Source organism: Amphibalanus amphitrite, unplaced genomic scaffold (genome assembly GCF_019059575.1).
Source record: "Amphibalanus amphitrite isolate SeventyFive unplaced genomic scaffold, NRLGWU_Aamphi_draft 000471F_arrow, whole genome shotgun sequence".
Lineage (NCBI taxonomy): Eukaryota > Metazoa > Arthropoda > Thecostraca > Balanomorpha > Balanidae > Amphibalanus > Amphibalanus amphitrite.
Genome location: NW_024881965.1, coordinates 119509 through 146341, shown reverse-complemented (window position 1 = coordinate 146341; position 26833 = coordinate 119509). Strand labels below are relative to the sequence as shown.

Sequence of the window (26833 nt, the reverse complement as noted above, 5' to 3'; positions counted from 1 at the left end):
GGCTCTGGGGGCCCCACACCGGCGCCTCTGTGGGCCACCACACCTGTGCATCTCAAGGCTCTATAGGTACTTACATCTGAGGGACCTACACCGACACCTCTGAGGGCCCCACACCAGTATCTCCGAGCTCTGAAGGCCCCACACCGGTGACTCTGAGGACTCATCGGCTCCTGAGAGCACCATGTTGATGTTTTACGGCTCCCCACAAGGCCACTGAAGGCACCACACAAGCTCTCACTTAGCGCTGATGTCCATGTACCGGCCTCTGAGGGATTTAAGCCAGCGCATTCATAGCTCCACACCAGCAATTGTAAGGGCTTCACACTGAAGCATCTGAGGGTTCCACACCGGTGTCTCTAAGGGCTACATACCGGCATCTCTGAGGGCCCCATACCGGCGTCTCCGAGGGTCCACATCTGGCGGGCACCCATCAGCGACTGAAGGTCCCACACTGTAGACTCCGAGAGCCCCATCTGCGTCTGGGAGCACCATGCCGTCTCTAAGAATCACAGCGGCTCCTCCGTACGAAAGATGGGCGTCCGCATGCCAAAAGGGAGCGGTTCTGAGACAGTAGGGCACCTACGTGCAATAGAGGGGCGCCTATGATGCCCATAGGGGCGCCTAAATGCGAAAGAGGGGCGCCTGTGAGGCCTACATATATGGGCGTCCACATGCAATAGGGGTCTGCAATGCAATTGATCAATGCCATGGGGGTGCATTCATAACAAACAGGGGCGCCGGCATGGCAGAGAGGCGCCTTCAGGCTTCAAGTGTCCATAAAAGAGAGACGCCTATGATAAGCGCACATTGTATGCGATTGTGGAACATATAGGGATGTCTCTGATGACTATACATAGGGCGCTTATATGCCAAAGAGGGCGCCTATGAAGCTAATGGGGGCACCTGGGAAACGAGGAAGACATTTGTGTAAGGGTTTTCAGGGGTCATGCGCCGTTTGCGGCATATAGTTTCTAAAAAAAAATCGGAGGGGGAATAACTTTTAAAAATGGTGCGGACTTTCCGCTCTGTTCGCTTAAGCGGCTACGCCCCTGGGTTCATCTGCCCGATCTCAGAAGCTAGATTTGGAGGTCATACCTACTTGAAAGCAGCCAGCAGGACGAGGCAAAAGTTGGAGGCCCCTGAAAATAGGAGGCCCCCTGGAAAAGGAGGCCCCTTGACAGGGTGGCCCACCCACTTTTCATGACGTTCCTACGCCCGTGGAGACGGTAGTGCGATTAGAGGAAGCAGCGGCAAATCCCCATAAACCTGACTGTTAGCAAAACGCTTCATGCTTATTTGATACACAACTCAGACGAAATGCATGACAATGAACTAGGTAAATGGATGTTTTATTTGCGCAATCCTTTTATATAAAAAACTTATTGTAGGAATCCCTAAAAGATACGCTAAGCAATCGTGTCCACTCGCTTTGGAGGTTTCTCAAGATTCACTTCGTTTTAAGCCATTATTCGAGAAAATATTCACAAAAGGCACTCCCTGCTGGTTTCCACAAACTCAGCGAAATACGAGCATCTGTCACGCTTGGTGATAGTGTCCAAACTTTACCAGGTAAGCACAATGATAAGTTCTCCATATACAGATTATCTGCATACACCTTGTAAGAACCGCGTAAGCACATACCTTCGGACATTTTTTGCGGTTACCGAAATTGTCTTCAAGCGTCTGGTGTAAGGCATAATCCGAGTTAAAACTAGCGGTACACATCACTCATGCGATCAACACGATTATTCATTAAGTCCGCTGTCTCGCCGAGAGTGGGTTGCAATGATCGACTGCGGTCAGCAGTAAACCGAGAGTCGTCACCACCTGTGGCGGACGGCCGGGACAACTCGGCCCTGCTGAGCCCGGCAGGTCCGGGTTCGGCTCAGCTCAGACTCAGCCCGGCTCACCGCGCTCAGCTCGGCTCAGCACAGCTCACAGAACTCTAGCCGGACGACATGTAACGGTTATCGCGCATTCCGCATTGGCCGCGCTGTGGTGACGTCATGCGACACAGACAGACAGACAGACAGACAGACAATCTGCCCCGGGTCTACCCCAACCGGCTGGTGCCATGTGCACTGTGCACTCGGCTGTGGGATCGCACAGCTGCAGCCGTGCGGACGGCGCCGGCCTCGCGTCACGGACACGGCAGGTAAAACGCGGTGACAGAACCACCGGGCAGAACCGCTGAGTGCATGACGACGGAACCATTACGCCAATATAGCACCGAGTACGAAAAGGATTAGGGCATCAGGGCCCACAATCTCAAAACAGCAAACACACCCACGGAGTACAGTGTCTCTCTATTCGGGCGGGACTCCGGCGCTATCTTCCCGTCCAGTGATAATACATCCTGCCGAAATGTTCACCAGCCTCTCCAGCTACTTGACCATCATGCGCGTGGCCTTGATGGAGTAGTTGGGGCCCTTCCAGTCGAGCCAGTTAATGCCGTCCGGTCCCTCGTGAGCGCCGTTGTGGGCCACGCCATTCAGGTTTGCCTGCGGATAAACGCCGAGCTGTCACTTAGGGTCATACGGTCCTAAGATAGGGGCGCATGCTTTTTAGGGCATTAGGCAAGCTACGATACGCCACCGAAGCGAATTGCAAGGACAAAAATTTCGGTTTCAAATGGTTAAATCCTTTTTCAAATCCATCAAAAACATTGGAATAAAGCTTGTATGATGAGCGGTGGCTTGAGGAGCACCTAACGATACAAGTTTTTACCGTATCCTTGTGTATTTGTTAGTGGCGATTATGATGCCAAGCAGTCGTTTGATGCCGGCTTTAATCCGCTTTCCAATGCGGATCTAGCAGATGAGTTGAGTGCTATCGGCACACCTGTTCAGTTTCAGAAACGGGAAGCGGATCCGCATTAGTGCGGCGGCCAGACTCGGCTGCAGTTGACTCATGGCATGGCCGGCGGGTCGGCGCGAGGATCCGGACCGGCCGGGGATCCTCCGATCCGGACCCATATCGAGCCGCCATCTGTGCAGCGTCCGCTTCCGCCGAGCCGGTGAAGTCACTGGTCGGCGCTCCACGGAACCCCCGCCGTCCGGGCGGCCGGGCGACAGCCGCCAGATTAGCACCGTTCCGGCCCGGCCGGCGATATTTTCACCCCGGGCCTGTGAGCTCTACCTACTTGAAGATCAGCCGATTGGAAAGCCGGCAGGTGGTGCTTTATCATCCGATTGTCGAAATCGCTCCAAACTGACATATCCTTCCATGAAACGGGGATATGCTGGTGTTATGAAGTGTCAGATATATTTTGTGTTGTAAGGTTTAAGACATACCACGAAGGTAAAACTTTACTTAAGCTCTTCGTCCGGGACTGCAGATGGCAATGGGCAGTGCATGAGGAGGGATCGGCCCTGTACCCGGTCTGTGACTGAATGACTGTGACCCAACTGACTGTAACTGTGTCCGAGGCTGCGGAGTCGGAGTCGGAGTCGGAGTCGTTCGGAGTCGACAGTTGTGACCGGAGTCGGAGTGGGAGTCGATTTTGGAAATCGGAACCGTAGTCTGAGTCGAGTCACCGAAAATCCATCGAGTCGGCCCCGCCAGGTCTGCGGAGTCGGAGTTGGAGCTGGAGTCGTTCGGAGTGGACAATTCTGCCCAGAGTCGGAGTCGGAGTCGGAGTCGCCGAAAATCCATCGGCTCCGCAGCCCTGACTGTGTCTGCAACTGACTGAGACTGAGACTGTGACTGACTCACTGTGACTATGTAACCCGTTACTGACCCTTCTGCAGGCGCCAAACCACCATCCACCCCTGTGGGCGCGGTTGTCAGTGGACTGTGACTGTGCCTCAAACTGTGACTGTGTGACCTTATACTAACCCGTCGACAGGCGCCGAACCACCAGCCGGCCTTGTGCGCGCGTGCACAGTTGCCGTAGCGCAGTCGGTCGTTGTCCTGGTCGGCCGTGGAGAACTGACGCTGGTTGTCCATCGTCATCGAGTCACCTGGGGACAAGAGGACACGGTGAAGGTACTTCGACTGACTTTCTCATAAATATCGTAGTCGGTAAAATCTATGACACTGCCGAGCATGAATGCGTTTGGTAGAAAATGTACCGACCATAAGTCAATGTATAGGTACTCGAGTATACCGATGCCAGGCACCTGGCGCCAGTACGTTCGTCTTGCCCCTTTTCCCTTCTCCCACCACCCGTCTGTCTCCCGGAAACGTCTCTCTCTCTCTCTCTCTCTCTCTCTCTCTCTCTCTCTCTCTCTCTCTCTCTCTCTCTCTCTCTCTCTCTCTCTCTCTCTCTCTCTCTCTCTCTCTCTCTCTCTTTCTCTCTTTCTCTCTCTCTCTCTCTCTCTCTCTCTCTCTCTCTCTCTCTCTCTCTCTCTCTCTCTCTCTCTCTCTCTCTCTCTCTCTCTCTCCAGACCTGCACGGCTGGGCCGGGCCAACATTCCAGCAACATTAGATAGTGTTCCATTACTGTCCATTGCCGCGTCTAGATCGGAGCCGGACAGATTATTCGATTAAACGGACAGTGCAAAGCGGATCAACGTGATGCCCGGAGCCGTCTCAGCTGCCATGGGGCCGGCCTAATGCATTGGTCAGGACATGGCAGGCCCGGATCCGCCTGCAGTTCCGCATTTCGGTCAGATCAGCGCGGCGTTTTGTCCATTTTTGTGCTGTAATGCTATTAGGCCAGCGCGGCGGGCTGACGCGCCGTCCCCGGCCACAGATGATCCGGCCGCGCCGCTCACACGGGCGGCCATTTTTACTGTCGGCGGCCGTCAGACGGAGCGGATTAGCCGCCTATAAGCCGTCACCCAGAGCCCGACTCGCATCGCTTACATGCAGGCAATTAGAGCCGAAAGAAACACCACGTGTTACATCGAACCGTTCTCGGGAATATCATAATCGGGGCTTTCGGTTCCCAGAGATGTTGAAAATCCAGGAGATGTTCATGACCCGTTTTTGGACAGCTCATCAAAGGATCATGAGCTGATGTTAAGTCATGTTGCACTGACGCTACCATGCTCCTTTGAGGCAGCCTGCATTTAACAGGAGGAATAATGGAAGCATGGTACCAGTAAAACGCCTTTTGGGCGAAGAACGAGCGAGCGAGATAGTGAGCCCTGCACGTGCGGAAGGGCGAGAGGGTACTTCCAACGGGGCTTGTGCAAAGCACCCTTCTTACCGGTCGCTAGCGGTGTGCCAAATTTGAACGCAATCGGCCCAGCCGTTCCTGAGATCTGGAAGCGGCATTCTGCACGCGCGCACGTGCAAACGGGGTCCAAACTGACTTTTGCACGGCACCCTACTGACCGGTCACCAACCGTGTACCAAATTTGAGCGCAATCGGCCCAGCCGTTCTCGAGATCTGGAAGCGCCCCCTGCACGTGCGCACGTGCAGTAGCACCCTAACCGCAACACATGAGAATGCATTGCCTGGTGGGTGCCTACCTGTATGCCAAGTTTCAGCGAAATCGCCCCAGTAATTAGCGAGTTATTGAAATGGGAACAAATTTGGCACCTCTTCTTTTTGTATTTTGCACGTGCAGTGGGGGTCACTCACATAGATCAAGAGTATCCGACCTTTGGAAGAAGGGATGCAGCTACCCTACAAAAATTACCGCAAGACAATCGCACATAGCGGCTGCTGAGATATGAGCCTCTCAAAATCACTACTTTTGCAAAACGACTTGAACACCCTTGACTTTTCACGTGGCACGTGCCACGACGGTCACTGAGATGTGTCAAGAGTAGTCAATTACGGGGTAGAAGGGATGGGGCTACCCAGCAAAAAAGACCGCAGGCCAATCGGTCCAGCGGTTGCTGTGATATAAGCCTCTCAAAAGCGTTACAGGCCAGGCCGGGCCGCTCATACTGAGATTTTCCCGTTATATTGAAGACTTCGCTTCGCTCGCTGCGCTCGCTCGCTCGTAACAAATATGTGAGGCCTGGCCATAGACCTCTGTATACCTGACCTAGCCGAAATCGCCTGAGTCCAAGCCGAATGCATTACGTTTGAAACATGGGCATATCACAGTAAATGGAAATTCTTGCTTTACACATCAAGCCCAAAGGTGGTAGACGAGCGAGATAGTGAGCCCTGCACGTGCGGAAGGGCGAGAGGGTACTTCCAACGGGCTTGTGCAAAGCACCCTTCTAACCGGTCGCTAGCGGTGTGCCAAATTTGAACGCAATCGGCCCAGCCGTTCCTGAGATCTGGAAGCGGCATTCTGCACGTGCGCACGTGCAAACGGGGTCCAAAATGACTTTTGCACGGCACCCTACTAACCGGTCCCCAACCATGTACCAAATTTGAGCGCAATCGGCCCAGCCGTTCTCGAGATCTGGAAACGCCCCCTGCACGTGCGCACGTGCGGTAGCACCCTAATTGCAACACATGGGAATGCATCGCCTGGTGGGTGCCTACCTGTATGCCAAGTTTCAGCGAAATCGCCCCAGTAATTACCGAGTTACTGAAATGGGAACAAATTTGGCACCTCTTCTTTTTGTATTTTGCACGTGCAGTGGGGGTCACTCACATAGATGAAGAGTATCCGACCTTTGGTAGAAGGGATGCAGCTACACTATAAAAATTACCGCAAGACAATCGCTCTAGCCGCTGCTGAGATATGAGCCTCTCAAAATCACAACTTTTACAAAACTGCTTGAACACCCTTGACTTTTCACGTGGCACGTGCCACGACGGTCACTGAGATGTATCAAAAATAGTCAATTACGGGGTAGAAGGGATGGGGCTACCCAGCAAAAAGACCGCAGGCCAATCGGTCCAGCGGTTGCTGAGATATAAGCCTCTCAAAAGCGTTACAGGCCGGGCCGGGCCGGGCCGGGCCGGGCCGGGCCGGGCCGCTCATACTGAGATTTTTCCGTTATATTGAAAAGACTTCGCTTCGCTCGCTGCGCTCGCTCGCTCGTAATAATAATTGTCCTCCTTGGGCTTAAGAAATGAGAGCTTTTTGTTGAATGATGTTGAGGGTTTCTTTGAAAATGAGCCCCATTATTATTAAAAGATAAGCAAGTAATAGCCTTTGGCTCATTGTATAATAGACAAAATTCTTTTCCATTTCTTTTGTCTATTATACAATGAGCCAAAGGCTATTACTTGCTTATCTTTTAAATGAGAGCTTTACTTAATTGGCCACTGATCGATAATGTGAGGGCATCTTCATTGTCAACAGAGTAGCAGTTATGTATGTTGTGGCATCTTAGCGAGAAAGTAGCGATTATGACTACCGTAAACCGGGGTGAGTTGATATGGATTTTGAGGTTTTTCTAGATTTCTTTAAAAGTCACATTCATTTACGGAATTATTTTTGTGCCAGTTTCATGGCACATGCCTTGGGCAGGCAATCAGCAAAAATGAATAAAAAATGTATATATCAAGCCCCTTTTTTAAAACGCCAAATTTCATATCAACTCACCCCCTGGGGGGTGGTGAGTTGATATGGTTTTGGATTTTTCAAAATTTCTCGGCTAAAGAAGCTCAGAGGTGAGTTGATAAAATGCCAGTGTTTAAAAAAAGGATGTGAGAAGTGAGAACACATCCTAAAAGAAACCATCAGAAAAATTGTAGTAGTTTGGCAGCAGACCTCACATTCATGAAAACGCAATCATGTCCAACACAGCGCTATCAAAATGGCTTGATTTTAGCAGCATCATTTTTTCGCTTTATGATACTTAGTTTTACTTAGAACATTCTGAACTTGGCTAGTCACGTGTCCTCAAGCCAACGGTATCAAACCTGGCAAAATATTTTGGAATTACAAGTGTATTTTCTTGTAATTAAAACACATTGTCAGTTGCGGGTCAAGGTTGATATGCCTCTGACAGAGATAATGGATTGAAATGAAAGAATACATATACTTCTGAGCTTTTGTTGACTGGTAGTCAACAAAATATTAATGAAGTGAAGTGAAGCGAATCTAATTCGGACTGTATTCTATAAGGTGAAATAAGCGACATAAAACAGAATTCGGCATCAAAAGCCAAAATTAACCCTCTCACTTATAGGCGGGCGAACGGACCACCTCTGCTTTTCGCACATAACTCGCGCAAAAAGCGGCCGATCAGGACGAAACTTTCAGTACCTCTCGAGTTTATCAATTTTACACATGTTCTAAAGATTTCATGACCCTGACTCAAATGGTTTTTGACTTGTGACCTGATTCTCGAGACCATGCTTGGCCGGAATCGCGATTTGGCGTAGTCGGCTCACATTATCCGCGCATTTCCAGTCTTTTTGTGATTGTAACGTCCAAACATGTAAATGATGTTGGTCCCAAGCAGTATTGTGGGTGTCAACTGTCAAGGTCACCTGAAGGTCAGGTCAGGTCATTGACCTTTGGTGACCTCGGTTCACTTTTTGGAGTTTTACATGTTTCTAGGGTAGTTTTTTCGGGCCGATTTCGAATTTAACATGCATTTGATCAGTTATAAAGCAGTTTTAGTGCCTCCGTAACATGTTACGACACCGTCAGTGGTAGCTGACACTTGACACTCCCTATGGATAGCCGGCAGGACACCTACTGGTTGACCTGACCTAATCTGAACTGGCCTAAATGTACGAAGACATCTGTGATCAAAACTAACATGACATTCGTGATCAGCAACAGCCAAAAAATAATAAACTCGCTTTACGAACTTCAAATAACCCCCTATTTTCCCGACTTCTGGGTAATTGACCTGGCCTGGAAGGTTAACCAATGACCTAGGACCTTAAAGTTGGTTATCATAGGCTTCCTCGCGTCTCGGGCAACACGCTCATTTTTTTCCGCGAAGCTCTAGCTCCACCAGGGGCCAAACGACGATGGGATTCCAATTTCCAACGGACCCCCCCCCCCCCTATACGTTAAACGCTGGCAAAACACGAATACGGGCGAGGGCTAAACACCAGTCAATTTCTTTACATTGTTTGTTCCATTTCATTTTGTCACTCATTCTCGGTTGGCAACTGCCAAGCAGGAAAACTAATCAGTTTCACGAGATCAGAATTCCCGCGCTGTTAGCCATACAAAAATGACAGTTCTGTCATTTTCGAAACTACGAATAATTATACCTAACAGTTTTTTAATCTGTATGTAATATAGGTGTTCTATAGTGTTCCTTTGTAGCTTGTAGGGAGCCATCTTGAGACTTGACAGGGAGTTGTGCTGTGCCTTTTGCATGTTAGGTATGTCCACAGAAAAAAAACCTTGGGGTTACTGATGTTAGTTGTCGGACCTTCGTCCCCGTCTTGAGTTGAGATGTTAGTTTCACAACGTTTCGGCCAGTTACTCTCCGGCCGTCGTCACTAGTCAGGTGTTCTTTGAACCCTCAGAAGAACCTGGATGTTGGTGGCGCTGCGCCGTACGCGTCAAACAGTTCGAAAGCTCCTGCAGTCAGCGGGAATCGAACTCGGGTTCCCCCGGTGATGGTCCACGGTTGTAACCACTCCACTATCGAGGCAGATTTGACTACGGCCGGAGAAGTTAGTGGCCGAAACGTTGTGAAACTAACATCTCAACTCAAGACGGGGACGACATCAGTGATACTAACAGGCCTCGTCTCAAGCATTCAGAAAAAAACTAAAGCTTTTGGGGGTTGATGGAATGATGTGGGGAAAGAAAAGGAGAAGAGTTGGTCTAATTGACTTTGTCTTACCTGCAGACCCATATTTCATCCTAATTTGCATGCCTACCAGCCTGGTATCAGCTTTTATCATGCATAATGCATATCAACTCACCACCTGATGGCATATCAACTCACCACCTGTCACTTTTCTTAAAATTATAAAAAAGCGTTGTTATAGGTGAAACCCAAAACTACCTGGGATCAACAGTAAATTGGTGGTAGTTTCTTTCCCAGTGCATGTTGTTTCATGAATATCCACCGTCTTTGCTGTAGGGTGGGGACTTTTCCTTAGTTTCAAAATCAGAAGAAAAAAAGGACTTTGAAAAAAGTAATGTGTAAAGAAGGCACTGCACCACATGCATGCCTTTCTCAGCTATATGCATCACTTATTGGTTGCTTCACTTCACAGAAAAATAAAACTGAAAATTGGTTTACAAATGGATGAACAGCACACATTTTAACATTTTTCGAGCAATTTATATCAACTCACCACCCCATATCAACTCACCCCGGTTTACGGTAATTCTCATTTTAGTGATTTTGTATTAGCAAATAGGACGACACACTTAATAAGGACAAAGAAGCTTCAAATAACCCGCAAGTGCCAATTAATTTTCAACCTAAATCAAAACAGATTGCCACGAAGTAAGTGCAAAACATCCGGTCGGAAATCCGCCCGCCGTCTTAGCGCTCTGCCCCCTGCTGAGGCGGTTTACTGCCGCCGCGACTGGGAGCGATCCAGACCACAGTCGGTGACACCATCAGCGGTCAGAATGGGCCGATCCGCCCGCCCGCCCGTGCAGCCCCAGCCACTCTGCAAAACCGGTCCGGCAGATTATCTGGGCGCTGAGACGGTTAAACTGCTCCATACATACTCTGTTTGCTTCGATCCGAGTGTACCCGCTCGGCTCTTTAGCCGCGGTGTTGTGATAGTTAATGCGCAGAGCACCGTGGCTGTTAATGAGGAAGCGCGGATCAGGCCACGCCGTAAAGGAGCTTTTGGGATTAATGAGCGGCCGAAATGGAGGTAAGTACAACAGCAAGCCGTCGCATCGACGTAACTTTGCTGAACGCGGTCTCTTTCATTTGGCCGCGCAGTAATGACAAGCACTTAGGCCTAGTGATCTGCGAATCTGCGATTTTAACCCTCGCCGGCACAGGGGGGGGGGGGAGGTTGATGCAACCCCCCCTAAGGTTTTTCGCGAATAACTCGCGTAAAAAGCAGCCGATCGCGACGAAACTTTCAGTACCCTCGCATTTATCAATTTTACACCTACCCTGTAAATTTCATGACCCTGACCCCAATGACCTTTGACCTGTGACCTCTTTTCTGTGACCATGTTTGGCCGAAATCGCGGTTCGGCGCATGTCGGCTTGCATCAGCCGCGCGTTTGCAAGCTTTTCGTGGTTTCAAACGTTCAAACATGTGATTTGATGTTGCTCCCATGCATTAGGGTGGGTGTCAAGGTCACCTGAGGGTCAGGTCAGGTCATTGACCTTTGGTGACCTTGGGTGACCTCGGTTCACTTTTCGAGTTTTACATGTTTCTAGGGTAGTTTTTGGAGCTGAATTCGAATTTAGCAACCATTTGAACATTTACGAAGTAGTTTTGGTGCCTTCGTAACATGTTACGAAGCTGTCCGAGGCGGTTGACACGTATTACGAATACCCGTCACAACCCCTACCGGTTGACCTGACCTGACCTGACCGGACCTGGTCTAAATGCTTAAAGACATCATCTCTGATCAAAACTAACACGATATTCGTGGTCAGCACCCCGGAAAACCACATAGCAGCCACACTTTACGACTTTCTAACAGGTCCCGATTTTCCCGGTTTTCGGGTCATTGACCTGACCTGGAAGGTCACCCGATGACCTACACTGTAAAAAATATTGACGAGCTATGTGTCAAAACAAGGGTCTCGAAACAGTCACCAGGTTGTCAATGCTTCCGGTACCTACCACTTGACTAGTTACCGCTTAGTTAGCTTACAGGCTGAGAACTATCCAGATCGTTATGATCCGGTATTGTAATGATACCCTAGGTGTACCTTTGTTTTGAAGTGCTGAATTAACTATCAAGGTTGTTTGACGTTTGTTTTCGCCTCAATCCGAAACGAGGAAGACTCTCATCAAATTATTAGGTGAAAGCCAGCCTCAGGATGATCAAAATACTAGGGGTAGTTTTGTCATAGTAATCTGTGAAGGTTGAGGAACAAGCCGTAGCAATGCACTCGTCACTAAACCAGCCTGAGATTATTCGCCAGGTAGCGGCTGCGTTTCCCTACTTGCTGAATCATGTTAGCAACTTTCCATTTCCAGACACTTTTTACGGCAAATAAATTGTTGGGTTATTTGGAAGGTGAATGACAATTTTAGTTCTATAAGTCAATACATTTGTACACCTTTTTGCACTCAAAATAGACATCTTTTCATTCAATTTCGGCGAATTGCATTCAATTTTAGCGATCTCTCTATTCGAAGCAAATGAGAGATCGCTAAAATTGAATGCAATTCGCCGAAATTGAATGAAAAGATGCCTATTTTGAGTGCAAAAAGGTGTATTTCCGATTGCCCTAAAACTTTTTTTTTTAATCGTTTGCGGTAGGTTTTTATTGTTCGCAATAAAGTTGCGCACCTGTGAATCCTTCACTTAATGCGTTCCCGGCTTCCCGGCGCCAGCTGTTGCGCTGCGCCGTGCCGCGTTCGGTCGGGGGTGCGCGAGTCTGTGCAGTGCGAGTGTTTATCACTGGGCAAACCTGTATCGTTTCCATTTGTGCAGTGTCTAGTTATGAAGAATTGCTTGCCGATATATGACCTGCAGTGATCGACGTTCTGATTCAATAACTTGCCATAAGCCATTATTCTCAACGAAATCGCGCAGAGACGTTTGCAAAGTTGTCGAGGGGGGGGGGGGGGGCGAAACAAGAGCGATTTTAAATGAATTGCTCTCCATGCAGTGCAATAGGACTTAGGTTTAATTTTTCGAAAGTTGTGGAGCCGCCCCCGGTGTCCGGCCTGGCCAACTCTCTCAAGAACCGACAGCTAACGGAACACTGAAGTTTCACTACGACGATTTCCGCCAAAGTTATGAAGAAAGGGCAAGTGCAAGAAGTACAAAACTTCTCTTGGTAATCAAAACTTAGGTTTGGCAAATTCCAAACCCTAAGTCACTACAACTGTGGATAAATAAGCTGGTTATTGACGGCCAAGCTCTGGCCAATCTGAGGTTCAGACCTATCATCAAGTTCATGAGGCAGCTGCGGTTGGGCGGCTCACGGGCTCCACTGCATAGGCTCAGACAGGTACTCTACAAAATGTCGTCTGTGTTCTTAGGTTCAGATCTATCGATAGGTATGTGCAGGCTTCTGATTCGATTGATAACTGTAAACGGGCGCTGGAAGTGAAAGATTCGCTTGATATACGAAAGGTGCATTGCAAGAAAGCATATTATTTCAGAAATACACTTTCATTTTATCTTGAGCGTTTTTGGAATGGGCCGGATGAATTCGTCATCAAACTGGTAAGGGATTTCGTTTGAAGACCACCGATATTTAATAATATGATGGTCTTCAAACGAATTCGCTGGCAAATTCGATGACTGGATTGGGCGGCGTAGGATCTGCTGGTCATCTGACTATGGGTTGAGCAATACGTTAGTTTTGACCTAGTTTGAGCTTCATTCGTTAAGTAGGAACAAGACGATGCTTCTTTTGAGCATCGTCACTAAACAAGCCGCCCTCGTTTTGACATTGTTTTTCGTTATTATTGTTACTAGGTACTTTGTTATCATACACAGCATTAACGAGGACCTGCTTCCAAAACAAGGCAGAAACGCTCCAGCTATTTTTGGGACGTGGTAAAAACTAACCGACACCTGGTAACTGTCATCTGACGAACACAAAACAAGCCAGGGGCTCGCAGCGTGTGTCAAAAGTAGGATGCAAAACTAGTCTGTACCCCCGACATTTAGCGTTGAGAATCATTTGACGAGGGGCTAGTCAATATTTTTTACAGTGTAGGACTTGAAAATTGGGTATCATCGGCTTCGTCTCGTGACGGGCAACACGCTCGTTTTTTCCGCGAAGCTCTAGCTCGATCAGGGGCCAAACGCGAGGGGGGGTCGTACCAACCCCCCCCCCCCCCTTGTGCCGTCGAAGGACTCAAAATGGCCTGTGCCGGCGAGGGTTAAAGAAAAGAAATAGAAATAAAATGCAAGTGCATAGGCATCATTGAAATAGAATAAGATGGAAAGCAAATATGAAAAATAATATGCCAAATGAGCTAAACAAATAGACTGTCCAGTGCTCAGTCCGTCAAATACCTATTTGCTTCCCGATCGTCCCTAATGCCATCTGAAATGTTCCCAATTCCAAGGCGTAAGATGTACGAAAGCGTTTGCTGATTCTCTCGCTAGTGTCACTTGAAAATGGTAGGTATACCAGACACTAATGAGTGACATACATGCCGTGACACCTGACCTGCCCTGCCCTGACACCCTTGACCATCCCCTGTGTCACGCACCGGTGCCCCTGTACCGTCCCAGCTGTGTCACTCACCAGTGCCCCTGTACCGTCCCCTGTGTCACCAGTGCCCCTGTACGTCCCCTGTGTCACTCACCAGCGCCCCTGTACCGTCCCCTGTGTCACTCACCGGTGTCCCTGTACCGTCCCCTGTGCCACTCACCAGTATCCCCGGAGAAGGCGCCCAGGTTAATACGGAACTTGTCCTCCTCATCTGCCACGCTGAAGTTGTCGTACTGCACGTAGGTGCGCTCGCCGCTCCAGTCCAACATGTCGATGCGCAGCACGTGCGGCCGGCCGTCCGAGGTCAGCTCGTGAAGGTGCTGGTTACCCAGCCAGTACTCCCCCTCCGGGTCACCGAAACCCGTCTTGTAGGCCTCCCAGTCACGGAAAAAGTCTGAAGAAGGGGAGATGTAGGTCTGGAGTTAATCGCACATCAATATTTTATTCCTTTCATAATAAAGTATGGTAACCTCTTTATGTTACTTCCGTTCAGTTCCTAAAGAAGGAGTACCACTTTTGTGAATACGTTTTTTTTACATTCCACACTCAGCAATCCTGTTACCAGCGCTGCACACCTTGCAGTTGACATTTCTCCCATTCATGTGAAAAGGCACGTTCAAGTCTTGATTATCAAGTTAGATATTGAACCAATTTTCCCAAAACCACCATCAGTACGCCGAGCTGCTCTTGGCCAGGATGCAATAGCCCGGCAGAATGCAAATAGCTTGGCCTGGGCCCTCGAGCGACCTCTCATAGAGCCGGTCGTGACTTACCTTCCCGTTTGAGGTGCGGTCCTCGCTGCTGGAACACGGTCCAGCCGCCGCCCTCCGAGTTCATGTCGCAGAAGACGCGCACCTTGACCTGGCCCGGTCGGATGGTGTACAGGCCGCTGGTGCGCATTCCGCTGTCGTACAGCTCGGCACAGCTCTTCAGCGAGTCAGGACTCCCTGGAGACGAGACGGGAAGACGACGTCGACGTGTGCGTGACTGATAACGGGGAAATTTTACCGCCGACACACGTCCAGTCGTGGAAGTTACCATCGACAGAAGGACTTCTGGGTAGGACTTAATGCAACGACTGATGAGGGGTGCGGAATAAATACCTTTTCGGAAACTCCCGTAATTATGCGGCGAGAAAGTTTAGAGTAAAACAGTATCATAAGCGATAAGATTTGAAAAAGGCGCACTTATCCACTTTGAAGCGCATTTCCTTAACCACAAGCTAGGCTGGATAAAACCCGGATCCTGCATTATGCTGCAGATATTGGCTGCATTTAAATACCGAGGCCGGCATATCTTGTAAGGTCAATAAGTTAATATAGAACGCTCGAGCACTTCGGTTTACCTGCATATCCCCACGTCACGGAAGGATCAGACAATCCCTCGGTATGACTATACACTTTTCTGCCGGCGCGTGAGCATCATTATCCAGTTCCCAAAACAATCATTGGCTGCAGCGCCCCGCATCCACTCTTCCTTGAACACGGACCGGGTAGGGTGGAGGGCCAATGTAGACGAACATGGACGGGATACTCACTGCTCAGCGGTTCGACCTGGTGTGCCGCCTCCCTGTCAATCTGATGCCGTCCTACCGGCGGGGCGCCGCCCTCCGCGCCCGCCAGCAGCAGGTTCTCCACCTTGTTCATCTGCCACGTCAGCGACGACTCCATCCGCTTGAAGGACGAGAGCAGGCTGTCGCCGTCACACGTGGCCGGCGTCGTCTGCGGCACGGCCTGCGTGGGGACGACGCGGGTGTCCCGCGCCGCAGCCGCCGCAGCCGCCGCCGCCGCCTCCAGCTGCATTGCCTGCAGCTGGCGCTTCACGCCCGTCTCCATCACGGTCACCGAGTGCTCCAGCTCCTTCTTGATGTTGTCCTCGACCTTGGGTAGCCGGTCGTTGAGTCTCTGGACGCCCTGCTGGGTCTCAGAGCTGGCGTCGCGCGCCTCGCCGACCCTCTCGGTGACCGAGCTGAGGATGGCCGTGATGCGCTCGACGCCCTGCTGCAGGCTGCGCTCGTGAGACTCGCTGCAGAGCGCCTGGTAGCGGCTGCTGCGCGCCATCGGCGCGTTCTGGCCGCCCTCCAGCTGGTGCTCGATGGTCATCAGGCGCGTCTCGAAGCGGCGCAGCGTGTCCTGAATGGTGTTGGTCATGGTGCGTACGGAGGCCTCCACGGAGGTGGTGATCTTCTCGTCTGGGGAGGGGAAACAATGGGGAGGTCAGGGGGAGACACGGGGAGATCAGGGGAGACACGGGGAGACTCGGGAGATCAGGGGAGACACGGAGAAACACGGGGAGACACGGGAGATCAGGGGAGATCAGGGAAGATACGAGGAGATCAGGGGGAGATGCAATGATATCAGGATGAGACACGGGGGGATCGACGCTGGCTGATCGGGGAGAGAAACTAACACATCGGTGAGGGGGGAGGGAACTGGAAGGTCAAGGAGCAAGGGCGGACACTGTAATTCATTTGCCTCAATGATGATTGTGGGGAGCATGCACTACCAAAATGAAAACAAACAACTCATAGGAAAATGTAAAACAAATAAAAAGGGCTAAGGTCAGCATCATGTTGTGGTATTTTTGCGCCATCAGCTATGAACCTTCCACTGCGTTGGAGTGACGACTATACCTCTCTTCAACGCCTTCAACCCTATCGGTCGGGTCGGGCTTATCACTCACCTACGGTCATCGTTCCGGAGGGAGAGCGGCCCATCTGCATGGAGACGAGCGCGTTCTCCACAATGCCGACCAGGTCATCGCGGATCACCTGACGAAACTCGTTCAGACTGACCCGGTTCAAACCTGGCGGTATACAAACAGATGAGAGAGGTCAGACACTGTCAGAAAACGGGCAGTCATATGGTCTAGCTACTAGCGAGTCACAGACATAGGCCGTCGTCGTCGACGATGTTCAGCACTTTTTTTTACAAACCCAGTAGGTAGGTACTATTCATGATAGATAAGATGGGAGCCACGAGTGCTTCCGCATTGCTCGTCGGGTCTTTAAGCATCTAACACCGCATAAGCTAAATATATTTATCCTATCTCTTATAAGAGAGAAAAAAGACGAAGGTTGCTGTTTGAAATTCATCGTGCAGGTATTTATGTCGTGTTATTCGAACAACGTCCATCGATTGCTGTATTTCTTACTCCTATTTGTAGATATCAATTGCAGATGCCTACATATTCTATGAATGCCTATTCGCAATAAGCTGTACCTTCGGCTCGTGAATTCTTGAGTAGGGCTCTAATTCGTCCGTGACGTAATCACTTGGACGAATGTCAGGGAGGGCCGTCTTACTAAGCTCACATGCACTTTTTGCGTGACCCCGCTGCCTGCCCTCGTTGTTTTATTCGCTGAAGTGTGGGATGCGGATAACCACCGTAACTAGCCGTAGTCCATAGGCGTCGCCAGAGATTTTCGGTTGGGGGGGGGGGGGCAAAATCAAATTTTGTGTTAAATTAAATCTAGCCTTTCTCGGAGAGTTGTTACTCATTCATTTTACATATCATTCGACGCGTAATGGTGCGAGGAATACGATGGTGACAAGGTTTTCCTTCTAGCTATGACATGTCTTTTTTTTACAGAAAATTCAAAATTTTGATTTTTTTTACAAAAACGCGACCGGTAGAATCACAGTGGCTGCGATTGCCGACGCACTCTAGAGAGCCCCCGTTCAGACGCTCGTCGCTCATGATCATCACCCAAAAAAAAGGTTAAAAACGCTCAGTAATCGAATCATCTTGGTGAAACCTTCATTCACGCATGCATGCAATCGCAGAGGTTCTACGTGAAATGCATAGGGCTCATCCCAGCCGCCGATAGCTAAGTTGGGCTTTCGGCGGAGATTGAATGTCGGAAGTGTGGATCTGAAGTACCTAATTCATCTTTGCTTCAGTGAGAGGAGGTATTTTGTTCACACGGGAGTGTGAACAAAAAGTTTCTCGTTTTTCGTGTGTAAGGAAGCGCTGCAAATGCGAAGAAAAGATAACGGAACCAAAATTTCGCACGGCATAGCGGCAAGGGATCCCTTAGCGACAGGCTTGGGACTTCCAGGCCATTTTAGGCCACTCAGGGTCAGTGTGGGCTCTCAGAAGCCTGCTTATGATCCTGAAGATCGGCGTTGGTCACCCCAAATAGTTACGTGTATGTGGTGCTTTAGGGCTTTCCGAGCCCAAGGTGGGGCCCTCAGAAGCCAGTGTGGGCAGCGGGCGCTAAGAGACCAGGCCCAGGGTGAGCCGGGAGCCCTCAGATAGCAGTGTGAACCCTGGAGGTCTGTGTCGAATCCCTAAGGACCCTACATAGGGACATGAGAAACATGTGCTGGGACCCTCAGAGGCACACGTGAGTTGTGCAAAATCTGTCGCCTCAAAAGCTCGGCTGAGTTATCAGAAGCCTAAGGTTCTCAGAAATTTTCGAAAGTATTCTCAAAGATCCGTGTGGCCCTTCAGAGGTCTACGCATGTGTAAGGTCCTCAAAGATCCCTGTATGGGCCCTCAGAGAATATGGACACCAGTGGGACTCTCAGAGGCCGGTTTGGGCCCTCTGAAGGTTCTTAGAGCTCAGTGGAGCTCCTTCGGAGCCTGTGTGAAAAGCAAGCTCATGAGGCGAGCCCTTTGGCAGTTGAACGGCACTTGAGTCTGTCGCAGACATTTGACGAGAGTTAAGAAGGCCCGAAGATTTAGTGTCACACTTTGAACGGAAATTTTGTGTCAGCACTTCAAAACTTATGAAAATCGGTTATAAAATGTAATAAAGAACGAACTAGGAACATGGAATGAATCACAGTAGGAGTATTGACATTCCCGAGTCTGGAATCGGCGTCGTGAAGATTTTGGCGACTGCGACTCCGACTCTGGCCTGAACTGCACCCTTCAACCGAGTCTGACCTTACAGGCATTCTCAGAAAGGTACCCCCATTTTCCCGACTCCAAAATCTCATCGGATCTGTATCGATCTCAGGGGGTGCCCGGTCTGAGGTTGGGGGGGGGCAAGCTGCCCCGCTTGCCCCCCCGTGGCGACGCTAATGCCGTAGTCTGTCGGCAAGCTTTCTCCAGACAAATACCGACTGCGCTGCCATCTAGCGATTAAGAGGATGAAACACTCCGTGGAAAGCAGAAGCCGTAGCGAAGCCTCGGGTAGGTGGCACTGAGAGCGGAGGACGTGCAGTGAACGGTCCAACTTACGTGACATGGAAAAAAATGCTACAAACATTACGGAAACAGGGCATATTATTGATTGTTGGTGTGCGAAAAGAGAAAATTACGCACTTCAAAAATAATCTTGTAAATGGTTACTGTCGACTCGCAGCTTAAATTTCACGAGCACATTAGGACTGTTGCACACAAAGCTAGCGGTCTGGCCCATAGTTTTCTTAAGTCTACCGTTTGCAGGTCTCGCGCATTTATGTTGTTCTTGCTCACTACTCATATCCGACCTGTTATAGAATACTGTTCATGCTTGTGGCATACAGGTTATCTGAAAGACTTGCGGGTCTTAGAAAATGTTCAGAGGAAGTGGACAAAGCGAGTGGATGGAATGAATGGATTAAGCTATGCAGATCGCCTACAGTCCTTGAACCTGTATTCTGTCCAAGGGAGGCTCATTCGTGCGGACTTGATACAATGTTGGAAGCTGTTTAACGGTAGATCGTGCCTGAGCCCAGATGACCTGTTCGACCGCCCTCCACAGGAGCGGACTAGGGGCCACTGCTTTAGGATTTTCCCCACTCTCACCCACACAGACACTAGAAAGCGCTTTTTCTCTGTCAGATGCATTGCTGTTTGGAACTCACTGCCTGAGGATGCTGTCCGTGCACCTAACATAGCTAGCTTTAAGAAAATGATTGAGGTACATGCGCGTAATAGCCTGTTCAGATATGATTGAGGATGAGCAGTGCTGATTTTGTAAGTAGTTATAGGTATGTAGGTTACTTCCTTGTAGCTAAGCGTGCAGAAATGTGACTGTGTTCATCTGACGAGCTTGTGGAAGACGCACAATACCAGTCAAAACTCCCAGGACTAATGGTCAAGAATATCACAACTGGGCTGGCGCGTCTGGCATTCAGGGTTCCTTCCAATTCCTTTCGGTCCTTCCACCTTGCCTTCTCTTTCCGACACAAATGGGAACCCAACCAGGTAAGAGGGTAAGAGTGTATAGAAGTGATTTGGCAGCTTTGGCTTAAGTTCAGAACGGCTACCAAATGCATGAGCATATTTTACACCTTTCAGTCCAACGTTTATTGATGGTTGCAGGAATCGTTTCGTTGACTTGGACACACACACATACGCCAGCAACGGTATCATGGCAGCCGACAGATGCATTTTTCCAAATGCCATCAAAAGGAAGGACGGTACCCAGGTCTCATGTAAACTAGTGACCTGTGAGGTCAGTTCAGATGCTCCAAATATAGGTAAGGGTTCGGTTTTTAATAAATAACTTTGCAAAGCGTGCTCATTGAGCCGTGATATTAAAATCATGTTGACCGTGGTCAGGCACGTCGAATGATATACTGCTTGCCTAGGGTGATCTTATCTTAGAGCGTTGACCTTACTCCTAGGGTCAAGGTCAGGTGAAAGCCACTTAGGTCACGAATCACGATACTGGTCGGAGGAGGTCATGCTGTATACTAAGGTATCATTCGATTTGGCAGGTCGTTCCGAGTCCAATACTGGCTTCTCGAATTTTTATTCCAGATGTACAGTAAATACAAAAATAGTCCAATAAATTCTCATAAGACCGTTTGGGGCCACTGGCCAGTGCATAAATCCGTGAACTTGTGTCTCCAAATTGCGTTCAGTCATTCTACTTGGTTCTTCGAACGCATGCTCTTACACACAAAACATGATCCTCTTCTCGCTAAAGAGCATGTGTAGGTACTAACTTGTCACTCCGTCTCCAGCCAAACACTCTTGACGTAGGCATAACAAACACCATGGCGTAGGTACTCACGTTTGTTTGTCTTGGTCGCGAGGTTTTGGTAGGCCAGCAGATCGGCTGGCAGCAAGCAGACGACTGCTATCGCCAACCACGTGTGACGACTCATCATTCGCCTGAAACGACGCAAAATTTCGTTAGCCTGATATTAGTCACAACCTTCATGGGATTCCCGTACAAGAGAACAGAGGACCGTCGCAGAATACAAACGTTCAATTTTATCGGTTCAAGCTTAGGCGAATTACGTATCTTGTATAAGCATTTGGCTCAGCATTATATTATGCACGTAACAATAAGTAATTAAAAACAGAGTTTAGCGAGCCTTGTTGTAATACATAGCCAGCATTTTAGCGTTGTAACACAGCTTGATTAGTTGCTTGTCGAAATAGGTAAAGACTGAATCAGTTAACCCTCGCCGGCACAGACCATTTTGCGTCCTTCGACGGCACCAGGGTACCTACGACCCCCTCCCCTCGCGTTTGGCCCCTGATCGAGCTACACACAGAAAAATATTAACACCGTTAGCGGTGTAATTGCACAGTACATATCTAAGCACTTGAGGAAAGTTAATTTAGTCCCTTCCCCGCTTAAATTACTCGCGCTTCCAAATGAACACCAGGACGAAGGTAATAGAACACTGTTAGGAGGGTTGCGTGTTTTGCTACATGTAGTAAAACACCCAACCCTCCTAACAGTGTTCTATTACCTTCTTCCTGGTGTTCATTTGGAAGCGCGAGTAATTTAAGCGGGGAAGGGACTAAATTAACTTTCCTCAAGTGCTCAGATATGTACTGTGCAATTACACCGCTAACGGTGTCAATATTTTTCTGTGTGTAGAGCTTGGAGGAAAAAACGAGTGTGTTACCCGTCATGAGAGGAAGCCGATTATACCCAATCTTAAGGTTCTAGGTCATCGGTTGACCTTCCAGGTCAGGTCAATGACCCAAAAGTCGGGAAAATCGGGACCTGTCTGTTAGAAAGTCGTAAAGAATGGCTGCCATGTTTTTTCGGGGTGCTGATCACGAATATCGTGTTAGTTTTGATCACAGATAATGTCTTTAAGCATTTAGACCAGGTCAGGTCAGGTCAGGTCAGGTCAAACAGAAGATGTCGTGACGGGTATTCGTAGTACATACGTGTCAACCGCCTCTGACAGCTTTGTAACATGTTACGAAGGCACCAAAACTACTGTTTAAATGTTCAAATGGTTGCTAAATTCGAATTCAGCTCCAAAAACAAGCCTAGAAACATGTAAAACTCGAAAAAGTGAACCGACGTTACCCAAGGTCAATAAACTGACCTGACCTTCAGGTGACTTTGACATCCACCCTAATGCATGGCAGCAACATCAAATTACATTTTTGAACGTTTGAAACTACGAAAAGCTTACAAACGCGCGGCTTAGGCGAGCCGACATACGCCAAATCGCGATTCCGGCCAAACATGGTCTCGGAAAGTAGGTCACAGATCAAGGGTCCTTTGGATCAGGGTCATGAAATTTTCAGGATAGGTATGTGTAAAATTGATCAATGCGAGGGTACTGAAAGTTTCGTTGCGATCGGTCGCTTTTTACGCGAATTATTCGCGAAAAACCTTAGAGGGCTGCATCAACCCCCTCCACCTGTGACGGCGAGGTAAGATTCTGGCCGTGTGTGATTATCCCAACTATAAAACCTCTGTACATATACAATGTTCTATGCAACAACTTATCCTTGTGTTGTGCATAGTGACAGTGCCCCCCCCCCCAAAAAAAAACACCTAAGGGCTGAATGAATTGAAATTAATGATGAGGTTGACGAACATTCAAAAGTATAATTCAATTCTCGCGCTTATTACAAACCATAAAATAACTATTCATTTCATAGCGCAAAAACTCTAAAGCCATTCAGCAAACCTGGGGCCAATCTTACCAAATGCCGTGAATGCGCATTCACGGCATTTGGTAACATTCAGAACTATTCCGCATTCATTTATTCATTCGTTCAGGCAACATTAATAATCATTCACGTAGTCAAAATCATTGGACAAGATTAGCTAGATGTAAATAAAAAGGATATCTTTGATATCAGTGCCGTAAACTCCGGCCAGTGCTGCCAAATCCTATTCACGGCATTGGTAAGATTGGGCCCTGGATCTGTGATGAAATTATGCAGCTCTTGGTATTAGGTACAAAGTTCAAGCGTTGGTGATTTTATCTGTTACGATTTTCTAGCCTAACTCGACAGTCGCCAGCAGCAGACCGGCTCACCTGGTACGACGGGCGTCCACGAGATCAATCAGCTCCTCTTGGCTCTGTGGCTGGGCTGCAGGCTGATACAGAGTAGTGAACACCCCACTGATCGGTCTTCTCCGGCAGTCCTCCAGTCGCAGCTCCGCGCCGGTCCGGCCCTCACCCACCGACCGCGCACAGCACTCTGACCGTCCGTCGACCGGGGCTGTCCCGTGTCACCAGAGATCCACCGGCTGTCCCGTGTCGCCGGGACTCGCTCCCACGGTCCCCTGGCTCCCTCTCGGCTCCCGCGGCTCCCCCGCACGGCTCCTGTCCCACACTGCCCACACATCTGGCCGGCCCGCCGCTCCGCCGCCGCCGCCGCCTGGCCCCGGCGCTGTTTATTTTCACAGTGAGGCGCGAACGATGACGGCTGTCCTGTGCTCTGTGCGGCGTACAGAGCCGCCGAGGCTGTCCTGTGCTCTGTGCACCGCACTGCAGGGTCGCAGTGCCGCCCGGCCTGGCCCCCGGACCGCGTGTAAGGAACGTGTCACCCGGTACCCGACATACGCGTAAACTGTGTCACAGATGACATCCGCGAATGAAGTCTATATGGCAAATGGGCTTCGACAGATATGACTCTAAAGCTAAGCAGTGCAAAGGCAGTTCTCAACCGTTCTCCAATAGCAGGTCTTTTAGAAAGGTTTCTGTAAGTGCTAAAATGCGCATTTGATATTAAGCATGGCCTGGCGATCAAAGCGTGACGGAAGATCATTTACATAAACAATCTTCGTCACAACACTCGTGGAAGCCGATCGGTTCGACATTACATAACATATCCAGGAATATATCGATGCTTCCGAGGTAAACTCATGATGACAATTTCAGGATAAGCAATGCGACTGAAATGTTTCGTGACTCACTGAAACGCTCACGCGGACTTCACGGTACAAATTCACAGAAGTCTGACGTTTTCCAACGCTGATTTTGGTAGACTTGTGTGCGCGACAGCGTGTCATCTAAACACGACATCCATTAGACGTCGATTATTACGAGCGAGCGAGCGTAGCGAGCGAAGCGAGTCTTTTCAATATAACGGAAAAATCTCAGTATGAGCGGCCCGGCCCGGCCGGGCCGGGCCGGGCCGGCCGGGCCGGGCTTAATGATTTGGGAAAATCATTATAAAATCCAAAATTTGAGTCTATCGAAAAAACCGGAATATATGTCAGAGAAGTGGTCTATGTGCACCTACATACCAAATTTTAGAAGAATCGGTTCAAAAATGTGGGAGTTATTCAAAATTTTATGACGTCACGACACACAAAATTTTTGAAAAAATGACTTTTTTGGAAGTTCTAGACCTTGTACGGAAACAAAAATAGCACCATTCGATTCGCCGTGAAAAACTGCATCAGATAGACACCTTTTTAGGCCTTAATAACCAACTTCAAAATTTGACCTCACTTGACCTGACCTTGACCTGACCTCGACCTGAAATTCATCCAGAGGTGGTCCATATCACTTATTGAGTGTGCCTATTGAATTCTATGAGTAAAATAACCCATAAAACATGTGTCGCACATGCCCTTTTCTATATTTTGTTTTTTGGTGACCTGACCTGACCTGACCTGACCTTGACCTTGACCTCTGAATGATATTGTATGCAACGAATATTGTCTTGGTAGCCTAAGAACACGTTTTGGGCGATCAGTCTCAGTCCATGACTCCATTCTTCGGTAACTACGGTGCAAGGCCGATACTGTAGAAACTTGCAATTTGTACCCTTGACCTGACCTTGACCTTGACCTCAAACTTTAAATTAAGTACATGTTTTAAGTAGTTCGTGATGAGAGCTTTCGATTGGCGTTTGAATTTTCCAAATCGGACCATTAGTTCGGGAGATAACAGGGGGGGTAAAATTTACCCCCCCCCCCAGCCCCGCGCGTTCGGCTGGAGACCCCAGCCCCGCGCGGGTTAAAATCGGGTTTTAATCTCTGCGTCTCGTAACGGCGCACACGCTCGTTTTTTCCGCGACGCGCTAGCTCCACCAGGGGCGAAACGGCGAGGGGGGGGGGGGTCGTACCCGCCCCCCCCCCCTCGGCCGGCGCGTATGTAGAAAACCAATAGGTCCGGCGAGGGTTAAACGATCCAACCTGTTTTCAATGAATAACACTGCATACCAAAAATGCCAATCGCTCTCGTCATAAGATATTTAGATTTAAATAACTAATTTATCTGCATCATCATTTTGAACCAAATTAATGCTTTCAACTTAGTATTCACTCATTTCTTCCTTCGTTGGCTCCAAACAGTACTTCGACTGTCTGGAAATCGTATGCCAAATCCCGCACCTGTATACGACTGGTGCATATAAAGGCCGATGTAAGAATTTCAATAGACTCTCGCATGCGATTTCCTGGCTACCCAAAAAGTCTGTTTCAGTCATGCTATCAAAACATGGTATGTCAGCCCTATCACCAGCTTGTAGTGCCCCTGACCGTCACCGACTCCCTTCCCTCCTTAAAAGCCTAGTTTCCCTCCATCATCTCTACTAGATTTAGGTGATGCTCCGACAAATTCACAAACAAGACCGAACTTGTTCGGAGTTCGGACTGTGAGTTAACCCTCGCCCTTTAGGGGGGGGGGGTCGAACGGACTCCCCTCGGTTTTTCGCAAATAGCTCGCGTAAAAAGCGGCCGATCACGACGTAACTTTTAGTACCCTCGCGTTGATCAATTTTACACCTACCCTGAAAATTTCATGACCCTGACGCAAATAACCTTTGACCTGTGACCTACTTTTCGCGACCATGTTTGGCCGGAACCGCGATTCAGCGTATGTCGGCTCGCATTAGCAGCGCGTTTGCAGTCTTTTCGTGGTTTCAAGCGTTCAAACATGTGATATGATGTTGCCCCCATGCATTAGGGTGGGTGTTAAGGTCACCTGAAGGTCAGGTCAGGTCATTGACCTTTGGTGACCTCGGTTCACTTTTTCGAGTTTGACATGTTTCTAGGCCAGTTTTTTCGAGCTGAATTCGAATTAAGCAGCCACATGAACGTTTACAAAGTAGTTTTGGTACCTTCGTAACATGTTACGAGGCTGTCAGAGGCGGTTGACACCTACTACAAATACCCGGCAGGACCTCTACTGGTTGACCTGACCTGACCTAACCCGACCTGGCCTAAATGAATGAAGACATCATCTGTGATCAAAACTAGCATGATATTCGTGATCAGCACCCCGAAAACCCCATAGCAGCCACACTACGACGTTCTAACAGGTCCCAATTTTCCCGCCTTTTGGGTCATTGACCTGACCTGGAAGGTCAACCGATGACCTAGGACCTTAAAATTGGGTATCATCGGCTTCCTCTCGTCACGGGCAACACGCTCGTTTTTTCCGCGAAGCTCTAGCTTGATCAGGAGCGAAACGGCAAGGGGCTGTTCGTGGCTTATACGTTCGGCTTATACCTTATACGTTCGCGGCTGGAAAAACACCAATACGGGCGAGGGTCAAGTTGAAAGTATTAATTTGGTTCAAAACAATGATGTAGATAAGTT

At 49.1% G+C, this 26833-nt stretch overlaps 1 protein-coding gene across 1 annotated transcript; it reads right to left on the bottom strand.

Annotated features, from left to right (window-relative positions):
- Positions 1-1330: 1330 nt before the first annotated feature.
- Positions 1331-23760, bottom strand: LOC122392148 (angiopoietin-related protein 6-like). The gene is made up of 8 exons (XM_043386715.1): positions 23313-23760; positions 21080-21180; positions 16807-16929; positions 15662-16315; positions 14898-15071; positions 14285-14518; positions 3838-3962; positions 1331-2501 (listed from the first exon to the last, which is right to left on the bottom strand). The coding sequence occupies exons 2-8, from the start codon at positions 21174-21176 to the stop codon at positions 2385-2387; spliced, it is 1524 nt and encodes a 507-aa protein (XP_043242650.1). The 5' UTR covers positions 21177-21180; positions 23313-23760; the 3' UTR covers positions 1331-2384.
- Between the last annotated feature and the right edge of the window lie 3073 nt (positions 23761-26833).